The following is a 19223-nucleotide window of genomic DNA, read 5'->3' on the forward strand; positions in this document are numbered from 1 at the left end:
TGTGACAGCAAAACAAGCAATGGTCAAGACCAGGCGGCAGCACAAGTCAACTTGAATAACGCTGGTGAGAAACCCTACATGTGTGGGGAGTGTGGGTACAGGGCGGCTTGCAAGTCTCAGTTATCCCGGCATATGAGAACTCATACAGGAGAAAAACCTTACACATGTGACCAGTGTGACTATTCTGCTGCAGAGAAATCCTCTTTTGACAAACATCTAGCAATGCATGCTGGTGAGAAACTCTACATGTGTGGGGAGTGTGGATACAGGGCAACTCAGAAGTCTCACTTATCCATGCATATGAAAACTCATACAGGAGAAAAACCCTACAAGTGTGACCAGTGTGACTATTCTGCTGCACGGAAGTTTGATTTGGACCAACATCTAGTAAAACACACCGGTGTGAAACCCTACATGTGTGAGAAGTGTGGGTACAGGACAGCTAAAAAGCACTACTTATCCCAACATATGAGAACCCATACAGGAGAAAAGCCCTACAAGTGTGACCAGTGTGACTATTCTGCTGCACGGAAGTCTGATTTGGACCAACATCTAGCAAAACACACCGGTGAGAAACCCTACATGTGTGGGGAGTGTGGATACAGGACAGTTTTAAAGTCTACCTTATCCCGACATATCAGAACCCATACAGGAGAAAAGCCCTACAAGTGTGACCAGTGTGACTATATTCTACAGCATGGAAATATGATTTGAACAAACATCTAGCAAAACATACTGGCGAGAAACCCTACATGTGTGGGGAGTGTGGATACAGGACAGCTCAAAAGTCTAACTTATCCAAGCATATGAGAACCCATACAGGAGAAAAACCCTACAAGTGTGACCAGTGTGACTATTCTGCAGCACGGAAATATTATTTGGACCAACATCTAGCAAAACACACCGGTGAGAAACCCTACATGTGTGGGGAGTGTGGGTACAGGACAGCTTACAAGTCTGACTTATCCAGACATATGAGAACCCATACAGGAGAAAAACCCTACAAGTGTGACCAGTGTAGCTATTCTGCAGCCTCTAATGCTATCCTGTCTCGACATATAAAAATCCACACAGAGGCACCAAGTCTGCAACTGTGACCATCATGTAGTTATAATAATTAAATCGTTTGATACTTTCAAGATAATGCTTTTCTTGCCTTTATTTGCAATGGTGGAGTTCGTTAAATCATCACAAAACATAGAAATCAACATTAAGAGAAAACATGTTTGGCTGTAATTATGTTTACAGAAGAAAAACATATTTATATTTCAGTCCATACCATGGTATGGATGAAATATATTGTGTTCTCTGATGTTTCTTCTCCTCCTCCTCCTGCCAAACAGTCAAAGGGATTCAACTCAGCCATCATTCAGCCAAATGACTTGAAATTTGGCATGGAGGTAGAGTGGGCCAATACCCCCAGGCGTTTTTTTCATTTTTTTGATACATGCCTTTGAAAAATTTTTATGAAGGTTTTTTGGGGCATTTTTCGCCAAAAAATGGATTTTTGGATCCTGAGCCCTGGTTTTACAACCAAATGATCTGAAATTCGGTATAAGGGTACCTTGAACATGTGTCTACAGAATAGCAGTCACATATTTGGCATACACCACTTCCAAATGACTCATTTGGGGGACTTTAATGGCTATTTTCAGCAAAAAAAGGGCCAAAAGTGCTATACCCGTTCCATGTTCTATCTAAAGAATGGCCGGTTCCATCCATGGAACACGTGTTCCATTGGGGGTTACCTGAGGTCACATTGCACCTAAGTGGTGCGTAATGACCCACACATTCAATTTTATGTGCCTAAGACCTTCAAAATGTATCAAATCTCATCATTGTTAGTTTTTGCATACCTGTAATAAGATTAGTAAAGCTTTCGAGATTCAAAGTACTTGTTGTTGCATCTTTGTTCTCATATAGCTACTATTTAATACATTTATTTGAGAACCTTTGCCAGTTTTGCACTTTGTAGGTTTGGAATAGTCCACTTTTGCGTGGGAGGGAGATGGACTGAAATATGCTGTATTTGCTCCCAAGCAAATGTCGGCCTTTCTAGTGTTTTCTTCAGTTTCCTTTTCTCCAAACACAAAAGGTCAATGACCTGGGCCAGACAGTCTATCGCCATGGTAACTAGTGTTGGGTTATTTCATGTTGCAATTTTATAGCGAAAGGGGTTTAGACAGCTGTCACCATATATACATAAATGTGTTTAAATAAGAATTAACAGAGCAAATTATGCGAAGGTAAACATTACATTATGCTTTGCTTTGCAAATGTTACCTTTCTAGTCAGCTTTTATCTTCCTTTCATTTATTATTTGATATTAGACCAGCAAATGACGCATTTTACGTTTTTTTCTGGTGATCTGATTGAAGCGTAAAAGGTTTCCATTATGAGGAAAATATAACGTGCCACCCGACGTCAAATGTACTACATAGGTAATCAGGCAAACCACTTCACCTTTGACCCAAAGGATATTCAGCTCTGACCTCGCAATACGACAGAAGGACAAAGCTGCCCGAGTTCCGGTTTACGTGAAGAGAAAAACCGTCATAGGAAGCAGGTAAGGCTTAGAAACGAACAGAAAAGTATTCTAATGTTGAGGGGCATAGTTTAAGACTATTTCTGTGGAAAAAGAACCGCAGTAGGATGATAGTTTGTAGGCATTTTTGGGATATGAATATCGTTGAATTAAATGGGGAGGGAGGGGGGCGAAACCGAACATACGTTGGACCCTCGCCACTTACATGTACGTCATGCTGCATCAGGCAAAGTGGCCTTTTTAGAGTACGTGAGATTATATGAAATGTTAATTGTATTGTAAAGAATCGCACAAGGCGTACATTACAAAATCTAGAAACGCGTAGAACTGATTTCTAAAAACAGTAAATAGAGAAACCTGGTGAGCAAACCTATAGGCTATACTGCCCACTCTCTTTCCAGCCTAGCGAATGGGGTCATTTTACCCATTGTTCGTAGTCGTAGAAGTAATAACTAATATGATATAAATGTTTTAAGAGATTGGTGGTGTGAGTGATTGATTGTAAGATCTCACAAATTATGACTTTGGAACAACATAGAAGCAAATTTATTCAAATGCGAGAAAGACAACACGTTAGAATATTTATGTTGGGTTACGTTGTAATGCATTAGGTTAAAATTTAAAGCTTGGTGAAGTTAGAATTCTTTGAAGCTTGTTTTCTGTAAATTCTATCTTATCATTGACAGCTTATAATGCTTAACCCTAAACAGTACACCTGGGGTCCGCGCGGACCCCAGCACTGTATATTCTGTAATATCTTTTTGGTTTCTAAAGATTTTTTTCTGAAATTTTAGGTAATTGTCACCCACAAAGTTGTCTCTCAATACAGTGCAGAAAACTCCGTTTCTACCATTTATAAAAAAAATTATATCTGATTTTCTTTTGGGGTCCGCGCGGACCCCAGCCGGCTTTCGATCATAATGGATACACTGGCGTTCTTATACATTACCTTATTTCCGTTTTTATATGTTTTTATGCACTCATCGTATGTCTACCAAGTTTTCAGAGAATGGTGTAGTAATAGAATTAAATTTTAATAACTTTGGTGTAATTATGACGTCATATGACGTGAGAGCTAATAATATAGTCCGCCATATTGGATTTTGACCAATGACGTCATCAAATTAGCATATTCTATGCATATTAAATGATTTAACTTATATTTAATTATGTAAGATGTTATTAACGCTGGAAAAGAAGTGTAATTTAATATAAAACTCAGAAAATTTTTATGTTTAAACCAAAATTACTTCTATTTTCAAAAAAACTGACCTGCTAGAAACCCGTTGCCATGGCAACACAAAAAAACATCAACTTACTAGTATTAAACTAATATGAACTTTTTTCCAGAGACATTTTAGGAATGGTCTCCAAATTTGATACTTCTAGCGTAAGCCGTTTAGCCGCTATCTGAGATCAAAGTTGGGCCTCAAAAGCCCCTTCAGTCTGAAATGGGTTTAAAAATCGGGTATTTCTTCTTGTCTTCTTTTCTTCACCAAAAAATAGAAAAAGTTCAAAATGTATGGTTTTTGTATGTAATGTGGACACAGAGGTTCCCACATCAGTTTGCAAAACAATTGAGCTGGTAGCATGTTGATAATTTCTAAAAATTAGCAAAAAACTGTTCTGGGGTCCGCGCCAGGTGTACAGATTAATCAGTCCGGGAAGGTGTACTGTTGAGGGTTAATCTGTACAATTTCTTCATTTTCTTTGTTAGGCTGAACATGGCAATGGCAGGACACGGGTCTCCCACCGGAGTTGGTCAGCACTGCTGTAATGGGTCTCCCACCGGGGTTTCCCAGGTCAACTGTGACAGGAAAAAAGGCGATGTTCAAGGCCAGGTGGCAGCACACGTCAACTTGAATAACGCTGGTGAGAAACCCTACATGTGTGGGGAGTGTGGGTACAGTGCGACTTACAAGTCTACATTATCTAAACATATGAGAACCCATACAGGAGAAAAACCCTACAAGTGTGACCAGTGTGACTATTCTGCAGCACAGAAATCCACTTTGGACCAACATCTGGCAATGCATGCTGGTGAGAAACCCTACATGTGTGGGGAGTGTGGGTATAGGGCAACTCAAAAGTCAAACTTATCCAGACATATGAGAACTCATACAGGAGAAAAGCCCTACAAGTGTGACCAGTGTGACTATTCTGCAGCACGGAAATCAGACTTGGACAATCATAAAGTAAAACACACCGGTGACAAACCCTACATGTGTGGGGAGTGTGGGTACAGGACAGCTGTGAGGTCCCGCTTATCCCAACATATGAGAACCCATACAGGAGAAAAACCCTACAAGTGTGAACAGTGTGACTTTTCTGCAGCACATAAATCTCATTTAGACTATCATCTCACAAAACACACGGGTGAGAAACCCTACATGTGTGGGGAGTGTGGGTACAGGACAGCTAAAAAGTCCCACTTATCCCGACATATGAGAACCCATACAGGAGAAAAACCCTAGAAGTGTGACCAGTGTGGCTATTCTGCAGCACAGAACGCTAATTTGGAAACACATCTAGAAATGCATGCTAGTGAGAAACCCTGCATGTGTGGGGAGTGTGGGTACAGGGCGGCTTACAAGTCTGCCTTATTCCGACATATGAGAGCCCATACGGTAGAAAAAACCTTCGAGTGTGACCAGTGTAGCTTCTCTGCAGCCTCTAAGTCTGCCCTAACTCAACATGTAAGAGTTCACACAGAAGCACTAACTCTGCAACTGTGACCATCTCGTAGTGACATTTTGTGTGCACAATCTTTTCTTAACTATGTACAGTTTCTCTCCATTCATATCATGATTAAGTATATAATGCAATAGTGCTCAATATCTTCTTTAAAAAATAGGCGAAATATTTTGTAAAAATTACCAAAATTGGCAAAATTGAAAAACCTTCTCCCTATGAAACGTCATTGTCATGTACTTTCAACTGCATCCACTGCTTTCTGATTACCCAACAAAGGTTCGGTTACAAGAATATTTCTTAGAAGCCTAATGCACACTTTGTTCTTTAATAGTAGGTATCAATTATTTAGAACAGAAATCATATTTTTAGTTACTAGTATTTAGAACTGAAGTAGAAGAACATTAAAGTTGAAAGTATTTATTGGATAATGTACATATACATATAATCAGTACTTAACATAGGTAAGTGATTGTAGACAATAGTTGAAATGTAGTCGTTGAAATAGTATGAATGGAGGTTCCAATTGTTGTTAAAAGTTTCTTTGATGAAACGCGTGCCTATATGTACAACAAATATATTTGACTAAAATGTCAACTATGTAAACTAGCATTTGGTTCGCTTCAGTTTCCAACATTAGTAATTTTACAATAGTAAAATCGTAGGCGTTATGTTGTATACGAGACTTTACGAGTAAAAGTTCGTTTTTTTTTGTATTTTTTTTCCGAAGATGTATCTACATATATTTTCCACTGAAATAATTAAATCGTTATGTACCTTGAACATAATGTTTCCTTGTTCCTGTGTTGCTTCCTTCCCTTGGAATGTTGTCAGAGGTGCTGAGTTGATCTTAAAACACAGAAATCAAGATTTAGACCAAACAGTTTGGCTTTACATTAATTTCTTTACTAATTTTGTCCCTTTTGGTGTTTAGCTGGTCTGTTTGAAGTGTAAAACGCTGACATTATCAACGTAACCTGTCACCCGATGTCAAATGTGCTACATGGGTAATCAGGTGTACAATTTCACCTTTGACCCAGATGGCGTTCTACTCTGACCTCATGAAACAACGGTTGTCAGAAGTGTTGTTAGACGTGTGTTACGTTATTTAATGGTCTGTTTTATACGAAGAACGTTGACATTATGAGGAAAGCGTAACGTTCAAACCGACGTCAGATGCACTACATAGGTAATCAGGCACTCAACTTCACCTTTGACCCAAAGGGCATTCACTTCTGACCTCGCGAGACGACGAAAGGACAAAGCTGTCCGAGTTCCGGTTTACGTGAAGAGAAAAACCATCATAGGAAGCAGGTAAGGCTTAGAAACGGACAGAAAAGTATTCTGATGTTGAGGGGAATAGTTTGACGCCATTTTTGTGGAAGAGGAACCGCAGTAGGATGATAATTTGTAGGCATTTTCGGGATGTGAATATCGTTGAATTAAAGGGGGAGGGGGGCGAAACCTAACATACGTTCGACCCTCGCCACTTACATGTACGTCAAGTTGCATCAGGCAAAGTGGCCTTTTTAGAGTACGTGAAATTATATAGAAATGTTAATTGTTTTGTTAAGAATCGCACAAGGCGTACATTACAAAATCAAGAAACGCGTAGAACTGATTTTAGTAAAAGCAGTAAATAGAGAAGCCTGGTGACCAAACCTATAGGCTATACTTCCGACTCTCTTTCCAGCCTAGCGAATGGAGTCAGTTGTCCCCATTGTTCGTAGTCGTAGAAGTAATAAATAATATGATATAAAATGTTTTAAGAGATTGGTGGTGTGATTAAGAGATTATAAGATATCACAAATTATGATTTTGGAACAACATAGAAGCAAATTTATTCAAATGCGAGAAAGACAACACGTCAGAATTATGTTGGGTTACGTTGTAATGCATTAGGTTAAAATTGTAAACCTTAGTGAAGTTAGAATTCTTTGAAGCTTGTTTTCTATAAATTCTATTTTATCATTGACAGCTTATAACGCTTAATCTGTATAATTTCTTCATTTTTTTTCGTTAGGCTGAACATGGCAATGGCAGGACATGGGTCTCCCACCGGAGTTGGTCAGAACTGCTGTGATGGGTCTCCCACCGGGGTTTCCCAGGTCGACTGTGACAGCAGAACAAGCAATGTTCAAGGCCAGGTGGCAGCACAAGTCAACTTGAATAACGCTGGTGAGAACCCCTACATGTGTGGGAAGTGTGGGTACAGGGCGGCTTACAAGTCTGACTTATCCCGACACATGAGAACCCATACAGGAACAAAACCCTACAAGTGTGACCAGTGTGACTATTCTGCAGCACGGAAATCCACCTTAAATGACCATAAAGCAACATACACTGGCGAGAAACCCTACATGTGTGGGGAGTGTGGGTACAGGACAACTAGACATTCTGACTTATCCAAACATATGAGAGCCCATACAGGAGAAAAGCCCTACAAGTGTGAACAGTGTGACTATTCTACAGCATGGAAATATGCTTTGGACCAACATCTAACAATGCATGCTGGTGAGAAACCCTACATGTGTGGGGAATGTGGGTACAGGACAGCTGTGAGGTCCCGCTTATCCCAACATATGAGAACCCATACAGGAGAAAAGCCCTACAAGTGTGACCAGTTTGACTATTCTAAAGCATGGAAATATGCCTTGGACCAACATCTAACAATGCATGCTGGTGAGAAACCCTACATGTGTGAGGAGTGTGGGTACAGAACAGCTGACAGGTCCAACTTATCCAAGCATATAAGAACCCATACAGGAGAAAAAACCTACAAGTGTGACCAGTGTGACTATTCTGCTGCACAGAAATCTGATTTGGATAAACATCTAGCAAAACACACCGGTGAGAAACCCTACATGTGTGGAGAGTGTGGGTACAGGGCAACTCAAAAGGCTCACTTATCCCGACATATGAGAACCCATACAGGCGGAAAACCCTACAAGTGTGACCAGTGTGACTATTCTGCAGCACGGAAATCCCATTTAGAGGAACATGTAGCAAAACACACCGGTGAGAAACCCTACATATGTGGGGAGTGTGGGTACAGGACAGCTGTGAGGTCGAACTTATCCAAGCATATGAGAACCCATACAGGAGAAAAACCCTACATGTGTGGGGAGTGTGGATACAGGACAGCTAGAAATTCTGACTTATCCAAACATATGAGAACCCATACAGGAGAAAAACCCTACAAGTGTGACCAGTGTGACTATTCTGCTGCACAGAAATCTGCTTTGGACAAACACCTAGCAAAACACACTGGTGAGAAACCCTACATGTGTGGGGAGTGTGGATACAGGACAGCTCAAAAGTCTAACTTATCCCAACATATGAGAACCCATATAACAGAAAAACCCTACAAGTGTGACCAGTGTAGCTATTCTGCAGCCTCTAATGCTCTCCTATCTCGACATATGAAAATCCACACAGAGGCACCAAGTCTGCAACTGTGACCATCTCGTAGTGACATTTAGGACGCACAGTCTGCTGTTAACTACAGTTTCGCTACTTAGTATCTTGATACGAATCTTAAGGGTATATGACAGTTATGTTCATAAACATTTAGGCTGAATATTCTGTAAGAATTCATGTTTGCAAGTAGGCAAAGGTTTTTCCCAAGAAAAAGCCCTATACTTGTACACTTTAATATCTAATTAAGTTATGGCTATTATTTAGGTACAAGAATAAGTCTTAGTTTCGCTTAGTAGCCCATTTACTTTGTTGTAATATCAGATATCAAAATCTATTTTAGCTATCTAGAATTGCGTGAGAATAGTAAATGTTATAGTATTGATTGGATAATGTACATATACATAATCAGTCATTAACATCGGTAAGTGATTGTACACAGTAGTTGAAGCTGAAAGGTACAGACATTAGTGCTGTGTTTGTACACAGTAGTTGGAATGTAGACGTGAGTGTTGTGTGTGTACGAGCTTAGATTTCCTGTTTATCTACTAGTAGTTCCTGTCACGAAGTGTTTGCCTATATGTCCTACAAACACAATTATATCTTGTAACTATCAACTCTTTAAACTACTAGGATTTGTTAGGAGAAACCCAAAAGCTAATGGTATTGATTTGTGTCAGTGTAAAATGACTGATGTGCTTCAGTTTCCAAAGTAGGAAGTAATTTTACGCCATTGAAAAGGTAGACGATAGGTTGTATACAAGTAAATTTCCTTTTTTTTTCGAAGATGTATCTAGATCTAGATATTTTCCACTGACATAATTGAATCGTGTAATACCTTGAACATAATGTTTCCTTCTGTGTTGCTTTTTTTTCCTTGGGTGGAATATTGTCAGAGGTGGTCAGCTGATCATAAAACACAGAAATCAAGATTCAGACCAAACAGTTTGGCTTGGCATTCATTCCCTTAAATCATCTTTTTTAAAGTAGATCAGAAACACTCGTCAGACGCTTGTTACGTTGTAAGGTGGTCGGTTTTAAACAAGGAACGTTGACATTATGAGGAAAGCGTAACGTGCTACCTGACGTCAAATGCACTGCTTGGGTAATCAGGCACACAACTTTACCTTTGACCCATTTGCGTTCACCTCTGACCTCGTGAGACGACAGAAGGACAAAGCTGCCCGAGTTCCGATTTACGTGAAGAGAAAAACCGTCATAGGAAGCAGGTAAGGCTTAGAAACGGGCAGAAAAATATTCTAATGTTGCTTGTAATAGTTTAAGACCATGCCTGGAGGGCAAAGGCCACCGAATGGCGCATGCCCAGACGGCCCAGTCTGAGAGTTTGATTGAGTGCAGCCAAACCAAGTAAAAACATCCTTTTTCTTGGTATGTGTGGATAATGCTGGCATTTTCCAGAGGGAGAGTTATTTATATTAAGTTGAAAAAAACTGGCTGTTCGTGTTGTTTTGGCTGCTTGGTAGAGTTTTAAAACTAATCCCATCTTCTTGTCTATTGGTGGTCTTCAAGGGGGTCAGAGGTCATGCTGCCAGTGTTTGCATTTGCCGTGCTATGTATCGCTGGTGAAAAAGGGAAATTTTTGGACTAGATGAACAATTTGGAAGTTGGACTACCCTGTCAATGTGTGTTTGCAATAGTTCAACACTCAAGTAGGTGATTGTTGATAGCTCAGTTCTTAGATGATTCTATATATTCCAATAGGGGCTGGATTCAGTGGGCTGTCCCCTGAATGGTCGCCCTCAAGCCAAAAACACTGTCATCGGAGCAGTAATGGCATGTATCACACCAGCGAGGGACATCGAGGAGGCCAAGAAACGCCCTCGCTCCGTCCGAGATGAATACTGCTTGTTTGTATACAGCGGTACGTAAATTAGATACAAATGTATTTTCAATATGCATTTCTTAATCCATACTGTTCAAAGTTCCTATTTGCAGGTCCAGAGACTGGTTTTGACAAATCTCATTCATTTGATATATCAACTTACAACTATTAATGTCAAGGTCCATCCATCGCTATCAAGAATCTTCGTCACATTTTCATATAAATATCTAATAATGAAGTAAGTTTAAACTGTAATTTCCAACACAACAAAAATTGGACTCACTCAAATTTTCGACTGTACAACTCCAGTCTTTTTCAAGGAATGAGCAATCCACCGCTTCCGTGACGTCACGCAGATAACACACACGACGGTCAGATTTGGGCCCAAAAGTCCCACTCCGCTACTATGGAGATCGAATCCCCCGAACCCGCGAATCATGTTCGATATGACGTCATTCGAATAGAACGGGCGTTCGATCTGGGGTTACCCGCGGTCATTTACAGTAAAGCCGCTACAACCGGCTACTTCAAGCCCTTTTTTACTTGGGAACCAAGGAACAGAAAAAATCCCCCTTTCCACAAATATGAACCGTTTTCAAAATATTACATCTATGCCGTGATTTTATTGTGGATATGTAACATGTAACGAAGCTACTGCCGTCATCGTGGGTGACCTTGAAGGTCAGAATTCTTGTTGACGCTGTTATAAAATCCAGGTCCCCATATCCAAGTGGCACAGCATGCGTGCAAACATGGTATTTTAACCATTCCCAAAAATCGCTCAAATTACCTCATTGAGGTCTTGTTTGGAAGAGGAACGATTTCCGCAGATTTCTGTCTTAGGGATTTTTTGAATATGGCCGCGATTATGAATTATCGGTATTTAAAGTTAAAACACTGCGTTTTTAGCTCTTCTTTTGACTGTAAGTCGAGTTTTAGTTAAAAAATAAAAAAATCCTAAGACAGAAAGTTTAAATTTACTGTAATATTTCTAAAAATCCAAAAATCTAACCTTATTTTTAATTTTCGGGGCCTCTTAAAATCAGTTGTTTGGTTCTCGTGAACCCTTTTTGAAATCCGAAATTGATCTCATTTGGAAGCAAATGTACACAAAGTGGAGCAAAGGCAGTGCAAGAATAACATTTGAGGTAAACAAAATCACTTATTACATTTTATTTTGACGAGTATTTACTCTCCAATTACTTTTGTTTATTTTCAAATTTTACCCGTTGCCCCCGGCCGGCCTGGGACTCCCGCGCGGCCACGTTCGAACACGTTCTGTAACCCGATACCTCCCTAGTAATGCGACTTTTAGCCCAGCAACCGACCGCCGTGACACGTGACTCCGTGAGCAGTGGATCATTCTATCTGAAGAAGGAGGCCACAAGACAGGACCCGAGTACCTACAAATGGAAGACGTTGTCAGGTCTGACACTGCTTTACGTGTAGATGGTTAGCGGGCGCAAGCTTTAATGTGATACAATTATTTGCTGAAAAATGCATAATTTGGGGTGGGATTAGCATGCCTGACGTGAATCTTACATCACAATATTTCAGATGATAGTGATATAGTTGTAATAACTCCAATTCGTTTTTACCCATGCAGCAAAAGAGCTCAAGAAAGCTATCAAGCTGCTGCCTGACAAAATGCGATCATCAGAAACGTTGGAAGTGCTAGTGAGAAAAAAATTGACAGCTTGTCCGGGCCCCAACTGACATCCACCCTCCAGAGCAAAGGAGAAAGAGTCCCAAGACTCATCTCAGAGAGGAAAGCCCTCCTCAAGAACATCCTGGGAAGTGAAATGGTAAGCTGTTTCAAATCATAATTTTAAAATGCATTTAACTAAGGTGTAATGATTTAAAAAATGATCACATTTTCACATTATTACCCTACATTTGCACATTCTCCTACTGCGTAGGTCACACTGCCAGGGAGGGAGCCAGATGAGGGTGTGGAAATCAGGGTTGAGCATGTACAAGAGCTTTGGCGGGTAAGTTGTAAAAATGATATTTGGTAATTTCTTTAAAAAACACAGATTTCAGAAAGGACAATCAAGTGCAATGTTTTATTAATTAAGGGTTAATGACCCGCCCCGAGGTGAATATGGTGTGATAAAGCCTTGGCAGTTGCTATAACCACCGAATAAAGCCATCGAGTGAGCGACAGCGAGCGAGGTGGCTTTATGAGACGGTAAACATTTCTATTCAACAAGGAAACGTGCTACAAATGTCAGCAAAAATAGTCAACCCCCCTGCAAATGGTTTGCTCCGGGCCGTGCTTTATTGTGCAACAAAGCACACTTGTGAGAATAAAACACACCTGGCAATGCTTGTATCATGCTAACTGTGACATTATGGCGTCATAATCAATATGGAATGGGGGCTTCTGATTGGTCAACGCCACCTGGCCATATGATAATGTTGTGTATTGTCATCCGTGCAGGAATTCGATAGAGTAATGAAGATGCCACGGGATCCTGAACGACACGTCAGCTGCAAGACTGCAGCCAGAAAGTGGGCTGAAAACTTCCGTGACACCATCTACATCGAAGATTGTACCCCCTACATACACTGCAAGTTAACAATATACTATATATCTTTAAATGATGAGAAAAACATGCAATGCAAATAATGTGTTAGTCCTATACTTAATATGTGCCTGAAACACAGTAATAGTTTTGGTATTAGGATAAAAAAACAGCATTGGTTGACTAATTAAGTGGTACAATATAAAGGAAAGAAGAGTACTGTACTTGTTCTACTTAAATTTGCTAATTTCTTTGTGTTGCAAAACTATTTAATCAAACAACGTTAGAAGTTATGAAATGATATCTTGTTTACAGACTTTGGCTGCCATGCTGGTGACCAGCTGCAGGCCCATCCCTTCCTGCATTATGTGAATTGTGAAACTATTGAAAAGAAAAATCACGTTCAGACCAGAAGATACCACTTAGCCACGCAGAAGGGAGGAGGGCGCAACCCCAGCAAGAGGGCAGAGCAGGTAATTTCACATGTATCTACAGGATTAGTTCAGTCAAGTTCAGTGGAGTAACAAGCCTGAGTAAGCCTGGTACAATAATCTGAGCCAAAATTATTTGATACCTGCTGAATATTACTTTTCTTAAGATTTGATGTTGGCAGTATGCAGACAAAGTTTACATTTCAGTATTACAAGCTAATATTATCTGTTTCTACTCCAACTATTTTTAGCTGATGCAAATGGAGAACCGTGAGACCTTCGCTGCTGTCCACGGGATTGGGCAAAGGGAGAAAAGAAAAGAAAAGAGAACGCGGCCTGAAGATCCAGGGTATGGGTGGGGGGGGGGGTTCGGCGATCCGAGAGCGAGCCTGAAGAGTTGGCGGGGGTGAGGGATACAGATGACGACGACGATGCTGATGATAGAATAGTGTCCGATGGTGATCAGGACGACTAGACTACATCATCCCAACCATCCAGTGTCCCCTCCTTCTTTTGAAGGAGAAGTGAAGTCTGTATCTAGAATTCTAGAATCTAGAATTTGTGCGCCCTGCCCCTGTTCCATATTTCAGCATAGGCCCTCGGTACACTTGCGCTCTTCTCACTCGTCTTCGTCTCGGCACTTATAATTTAAACTCAAATTTGTACACACGTTGTCTGACAACCAGTCCTGCATGTACCTGTGGCCATCCCATTGAAAGTATCCAGCATTATTTTTTGTACTGCCCTAAATATACACAATATCGTGCCTCCCTTTTTAGCAATTTAGCTAAGTTGGTAGGATTTGACATAAACCTCAATGATCTCTCTGATGATGTTTTACTTCATTTATTCCTTAGAGGTTCTGTATCACTATCATATCCAAATAACTTAAAATTTTTACTTTATGTTCAATCATTTATAAAGGAAACTAAAAGATTTGAGTAATTCTTTCCTATCAATTTTGTAAGTTTTGCCTGGAGTACTTTACACTTTGTAACTTTATTTATTCCATTCTGTTATTATTAAGCTTTGCATGTCTGTTTTTGTATTTGCTTTTGTATTTTTGTAAAGTCAGATCGCTACATGAACATAAGCTTCGGCTTGAGTGTGTCGTCATCCTGTCCACTTTGCTTCTAAATGTTTTAATAAAGAAAAAAAAAATCCGCCGTTAAAAACCCTTCTTATCTAAAAAGGCAAACATCACAAGTGGTAGCAGGGGTTACCTAGCCACGGAGCAAAAACAGAACCTCCTTCGTGTGAAGAAAAACAGCCATTTCAGCAAGAAGTTAACCATGAACCTGACATTTGCCACGCTTAACACAAGTAGAGTTAAACTGCACATAGGCACCTCTACATACATAGCAGATATGGGGACAATGCTGTTCACATACTGTTAGTCAAGGACACACTAGCTCAAGCCTAAAGTGTGCAAAGAGTTACCACCTACCTTGCGTTCAGTGTCGTCTCTGCTGTTCAGCTAAAGGCGTGAGGAGAGAGTGGTATCTGGGGCGGCAGACTGGTCTCTTAAACACCCAAACAACCTGTCATACCGGTATGATTCAGATTCAGATTCAGATTGGCTTTATTGATGTCGCAGTGGAGTACACTGAATTAAGATCAATATTACATAAAAGTACAATATAATGGTTGGCGATATAGGGTTAAAAGGTAGTGCAATAACACAATACAGTACATGATTAAAATATAGTACAATAATCAATAAAAGAGTAGCGTCATGTATACAAAGAATTGGTCGTGACAGTAAGAGAATATTCGCTCATTGACAATGCATTAAAAATAACTTACGGATTAAAAGTCATGCTGGTTCAACAATCGAGTCAGGTAGGGTATTGGTGAGTTTCTGTATCTCTGTGTTTTAGCCTTTGGAATATCAAGTTTTTGACCATTTCTGGTACTTCTGCCTGTGATACTAGATCTGCGACTCGGCAACCAATGCTCGAACTCAGACTTGATAAGTGATCTGGCAAAGTTCAGGCACAGAGTCTCACGCCTTTCGGCAAGCGTTGTGAGTTATCTCAACCGGCTCGACCAATCAGGGAGTCAGACGGCAAGGTTAACTTAATGTATACAGACATGACAAATATGGGCTTTCGTGACGATACCAAGGTGATCCCCTAAGGGGAGGGGGAGTGGCTGCCGCACCTGTGGTTTTAAACGCCTTTCGTCTCACTAAGATTCTACATGAATGCTGCAACTCTCACTGTTTGAAATTAAAAAAAAATTAAAATCAGAAGTAGATGTAGTCCCGTAGCCCTTTAAATGCTGTAGAAATTGCTAGTTCTATAATAATGTCTAGGACATCAGCATGAAAGTTCATCTGAGTTGGTAAATTACATCATGAAAAACTTAATATACCGATACCGAACAGGATTAATTCAAGAGAGGCATAAAAGAGGCCATATACATCAGGGCACTTCAACCATCGCTCGACCGGGACGGGGAGCGATATCGACTTCAGACAACCTTTAAACCTTTGCTGACGTCACACGTGGGAAAAATCACGTGTCCACAACATTTGGGTCAGTTAGCTGAGGAAGACTGAGTGATTCAGTCGAAAATTTCTGGTGAGTCAAATTTTGAGTTGGAGAAAAGTTTAAGTTTTTCATAATGTCTAGGACATGGTATGGTATTAATCCCTCCCGTTTCACAGCCTTTGACCTCCCCAACCGAAGTCAGGTGTCCATTTTAGTTCTGAGTGGCGTCGGGTGATAATTCTTGTTAAGTGCATTTGCTAAGAACGCAATGTCTAGCCAGCTGCAGAAATGCCAGGGATCGAACCCGTGACCCCATGATCTCGTATCCGCTTGGCCACTGTTTGGAATAAAAGCTAATAACAACAACGTGCTAGACGAGGCCTCTTTTTAGCTTGAACATTACCTTTTGTACCCGGAACCGTACCTAGAGTTCCGTGCACCTTAATGTTAAGTTCAGGCACGGTTTTGAATAGTCTCCGCGTATCCAAACACGCAGATGTGCCCCAGGCACGGTTCTGGACAGTGCCTGGGCATGGTTCTGGATATAACATCGCCAGTATTGTAGAGTGTAGACTTGACTATGGCGACGTGGGAGAGTAGTCGCGTCTAGTACGCAGGACTTTGTATATTGATTGTGTGACTAACACATTGTTGACAATGTGAATTACTAGTCCCTTGTTGCTAAGTACTGTCTGAGGGTCGGATAGCATGTTTCTCTGTTATTCTCCTCTATAACTCTCCTAACAACTCTTTAGTTCTATAAACTACACTTCAACAACCGCGACGTCAGTGGTAATTTGCCACACCCCTCTTAAGTGACAGTGAGTCACTCAGAAATGATTTACTGAGTGGGCTTTTCCACGGAAAACAACCTTATCCTTTGTTTTGGGTGCAGCAAGCAAATACCTAAAGATAATATACTCGATTTTCCTCTTTTAAAAATCAGGTGTATGTGCTGTCAGGGAACAATATGTCGTGTGCCTTATTCTGAGTGGGCGTTTCTCCGGAAAGCACCCTTATCCGCTTTGTTTTGGGTGCAGCTATTGGAGATTTCCTGCATTTCCTGATTTCAAATCTGTTTCGGAGAATGCAGGAAATCTCCAAATGTTTACATGTGGGGTGGGCTGAGAAAGCATATACTCTATTGTCTTACACGAGATTAGGTTCCCTAATGTGACGGGTGTAGTAATATAATACCGTGGGAGTTACGTCTCTCCAACGGTGGGGATGCATACAACTCTCCTTCCGACCAGGATAGCCTCTACCAGGCTTTGGGAGGAGGCTGCCTCTACCAGGCTTCGTGAGGCGACTGCCTCTACCAGGCTTCGGGAGGAGGCTACCTCTACCAGGCTTTGGGAGGAGGCTGCCTCTACCAGGCTTTGGGAGGAGGCTGCCTCTACCAGGCTTCGGGAGGTGGCTGCCTCTACCAGGCTTCGGGAGGAGGCTGAAAAGAGTAGAAATTTAGCCAAGTAGAGAGATAACATGCCGGGGAGTTGGTCTACCAGAGAGTACAGTTTCGGGTGCGACATGTTACCTGTCTATTTGGCCAACTTCTACTCTTTCCAGCCACTTCTGCAGCCTGGAAGAGGCTACCTCGCACCGTGAATAATAAGTACATGTACTATGATTTTTTTTTACTAGTAATTGACTCAAGTTTCGTGATTCCCTGCTAACACCTAAACAGATACACATATTATACACCTATTAAAACCAATGTAAAATTAGAACCAGTAGGCAGGCCGTTTCACATACGTGTCTTGAGGTTGAATGATAAGTAAAATAACAGTATTTGTAAAGCAAATTATAACAAAACTTTGCGTCATGGTATAGTGATTTTAATTTTTCTTTTACGTTACGATTAATCTAATTGTTCTACTTAATTGATAATTAGAAAAATTCAAATCCTGGTTATTCATTATCAGGTGGTAGGACCACGCCGTTCCAAGATGGCGAGCGTGTTTTGCAGGGGAAGAACTCGGTGGGTAAAATTCGCCTTGGAAGACGCGCTACGTCCGTTTTAGGTGGTGAGTTGCACCTAACATTGTCCACAATATTCTCGTAATCATTGTTAGTGAACGTATTGCAAGGAAATGTAGCAAAAACACAGAAAAAGTGTGAAATTTTTACGGCGACGTTTCCCTGGCTTTAACTCTACACTTAGTAAAACGGCCGCCGGAGGGCGCCCTTTGTGTGCCGAGATGTGCGACTAAGGCCGTGTTTAAACGGAATCACCCAAGGCGGTTTACATGTGGTTTACCCCGAAGCCGGTTTCAAGTGGCTCCATGTGAACGCTCCGAAATCACATTAAAAGCGCCTCGATCCCAAGTCACTTCTAGAGGTGGTTTCGAATCGGTTTCCCCGCATCGCGATTTGCATCTGAACACAATGTGATTTCAATGTGACTTCGCCTGGTCATGGATTACGGGGTGATATTTCTTTATTTATATGCAATACCAACTTTTACGTGGCAGTAACTTAAAGAGCAGTAGTGGTCAAATAATGTGTCCGTTCTAGGGCGAGCTTCACCGCCTCTGGCGGGACCAAGTCGGCATTTGGCCGAGATACGCTAGGAGGGGGGCATCAGCAAGCAGGTCGTTTACCTCTGACATTAATAACACGCCACCTTGCGTGTTATCATCAAACAGTAATAAATGTAGCTCAAGCGAATTGTGTTCGGACACGGTTTCACAGGTGTGTGTGGCACGTGGACCAGATGTGAGGAATGTGAGTTACCCGAATCGCGGTTTGGGTGATTCCGTTTAAACACGGACTAACTTTAAGTTAGTTTGATAGCGACTTTCAGTAACCTGGGTGTCAACCGATTTCATGTGATAGGATAGTGCAGGAATGTGTGTTCTATGTAAGTAGTGGGCGTGTGGTCAAACAATAAGCGGTACTTTAACAGTATGTTATAGCATTCACAAACTATAATTATTGCTTTTCCTGTAGACTAAAGAGATTAAAAATCCTGATTTTCAAGCGCATTGAGCAGACTGAACATTTAACACCTTGCAATCTGTAATTGCTTAGGCCACACCGACTTAATTTTATGGATGACATCCTCTGAAGACCCCCAAACTAGTGCGCGCGGGCGAAAAAAAATAAAAATCCGGCCAAAAATAAAAATGCTACAAAACCACAGGAATACAAACCTGGTATTGTGAATTTGGCGCATTACATAGCGACGTATACGACATGCCGACACATGCTGGATTTTTGCGGAATATATGAATCGACACTGCTGTACGTATGTACTGAGTTCTTGAGTCTTAG

The 19223-nt window shown here is 41.0% G+C and overlaps 1 protein-coding gene and 1 pseudogene across 2 annotated transcripts; both read left to right on the top strand.

Moving 5' to 3' along the window:
- Positions 1-6461: 6461 nt before the first annotated feature.
- On the top strand, positions 6462-9465 carry LOC109486693 (zinc finger protein 501-like). 2 transcript variants are annotated; one of them, XM_019790586.1, is made up of 5 exons: positions 6462-6550; positions 7260-7492; positions 7577-7918; positions 8003-8254; positions 8339-9465. In XM_019790586.1, the coding sequence occupies exons 2-5, from the start codon at positions 7267-7269 to the stop codon at positions 8695-8697; spliced, it is 1179 nt and encodes a 392-aa protein (XP_019646145.1). In that variant the 5' UTR covers positions 6462-6550; positions 7260-7266; the 3' UTR covers positions 8698-9465. The 2 variants fall into 2 exon arrangements, with proteins under 2 accessions (XP_019646145.1, XP_019646143.1); XM_019790584.1 differs by having other exon boundaries at positions 7260-9465.
- A 979-nt stretch (positions 9466-10444) lies between these two features.
- Positions 10445-14388, top strand: LOC109486658 (annotated as a pseudogene).
- The last annotated feature ends 4835 nt before the right edge of the window (positions 14389-19223 follow it).

Source organism: Branchiostoma belcheri, unplaced genomic scaffold, assembly GCF_001625305.1.
Source record: "Branchiostoma belcheri isolate BF01 breed outbred unplaced genomic scaffold, Haploidv18h27 scaffold82, whole genome shotgun sequence".
Taxonomy (NCBI): domain Eukaryota; kingdom Metazoa; phylum Chordata; class Leptocardii; order Amphioxiformes; family Branchiostomatidae; genus Branchiostoma; species Branchiostoma belcheri.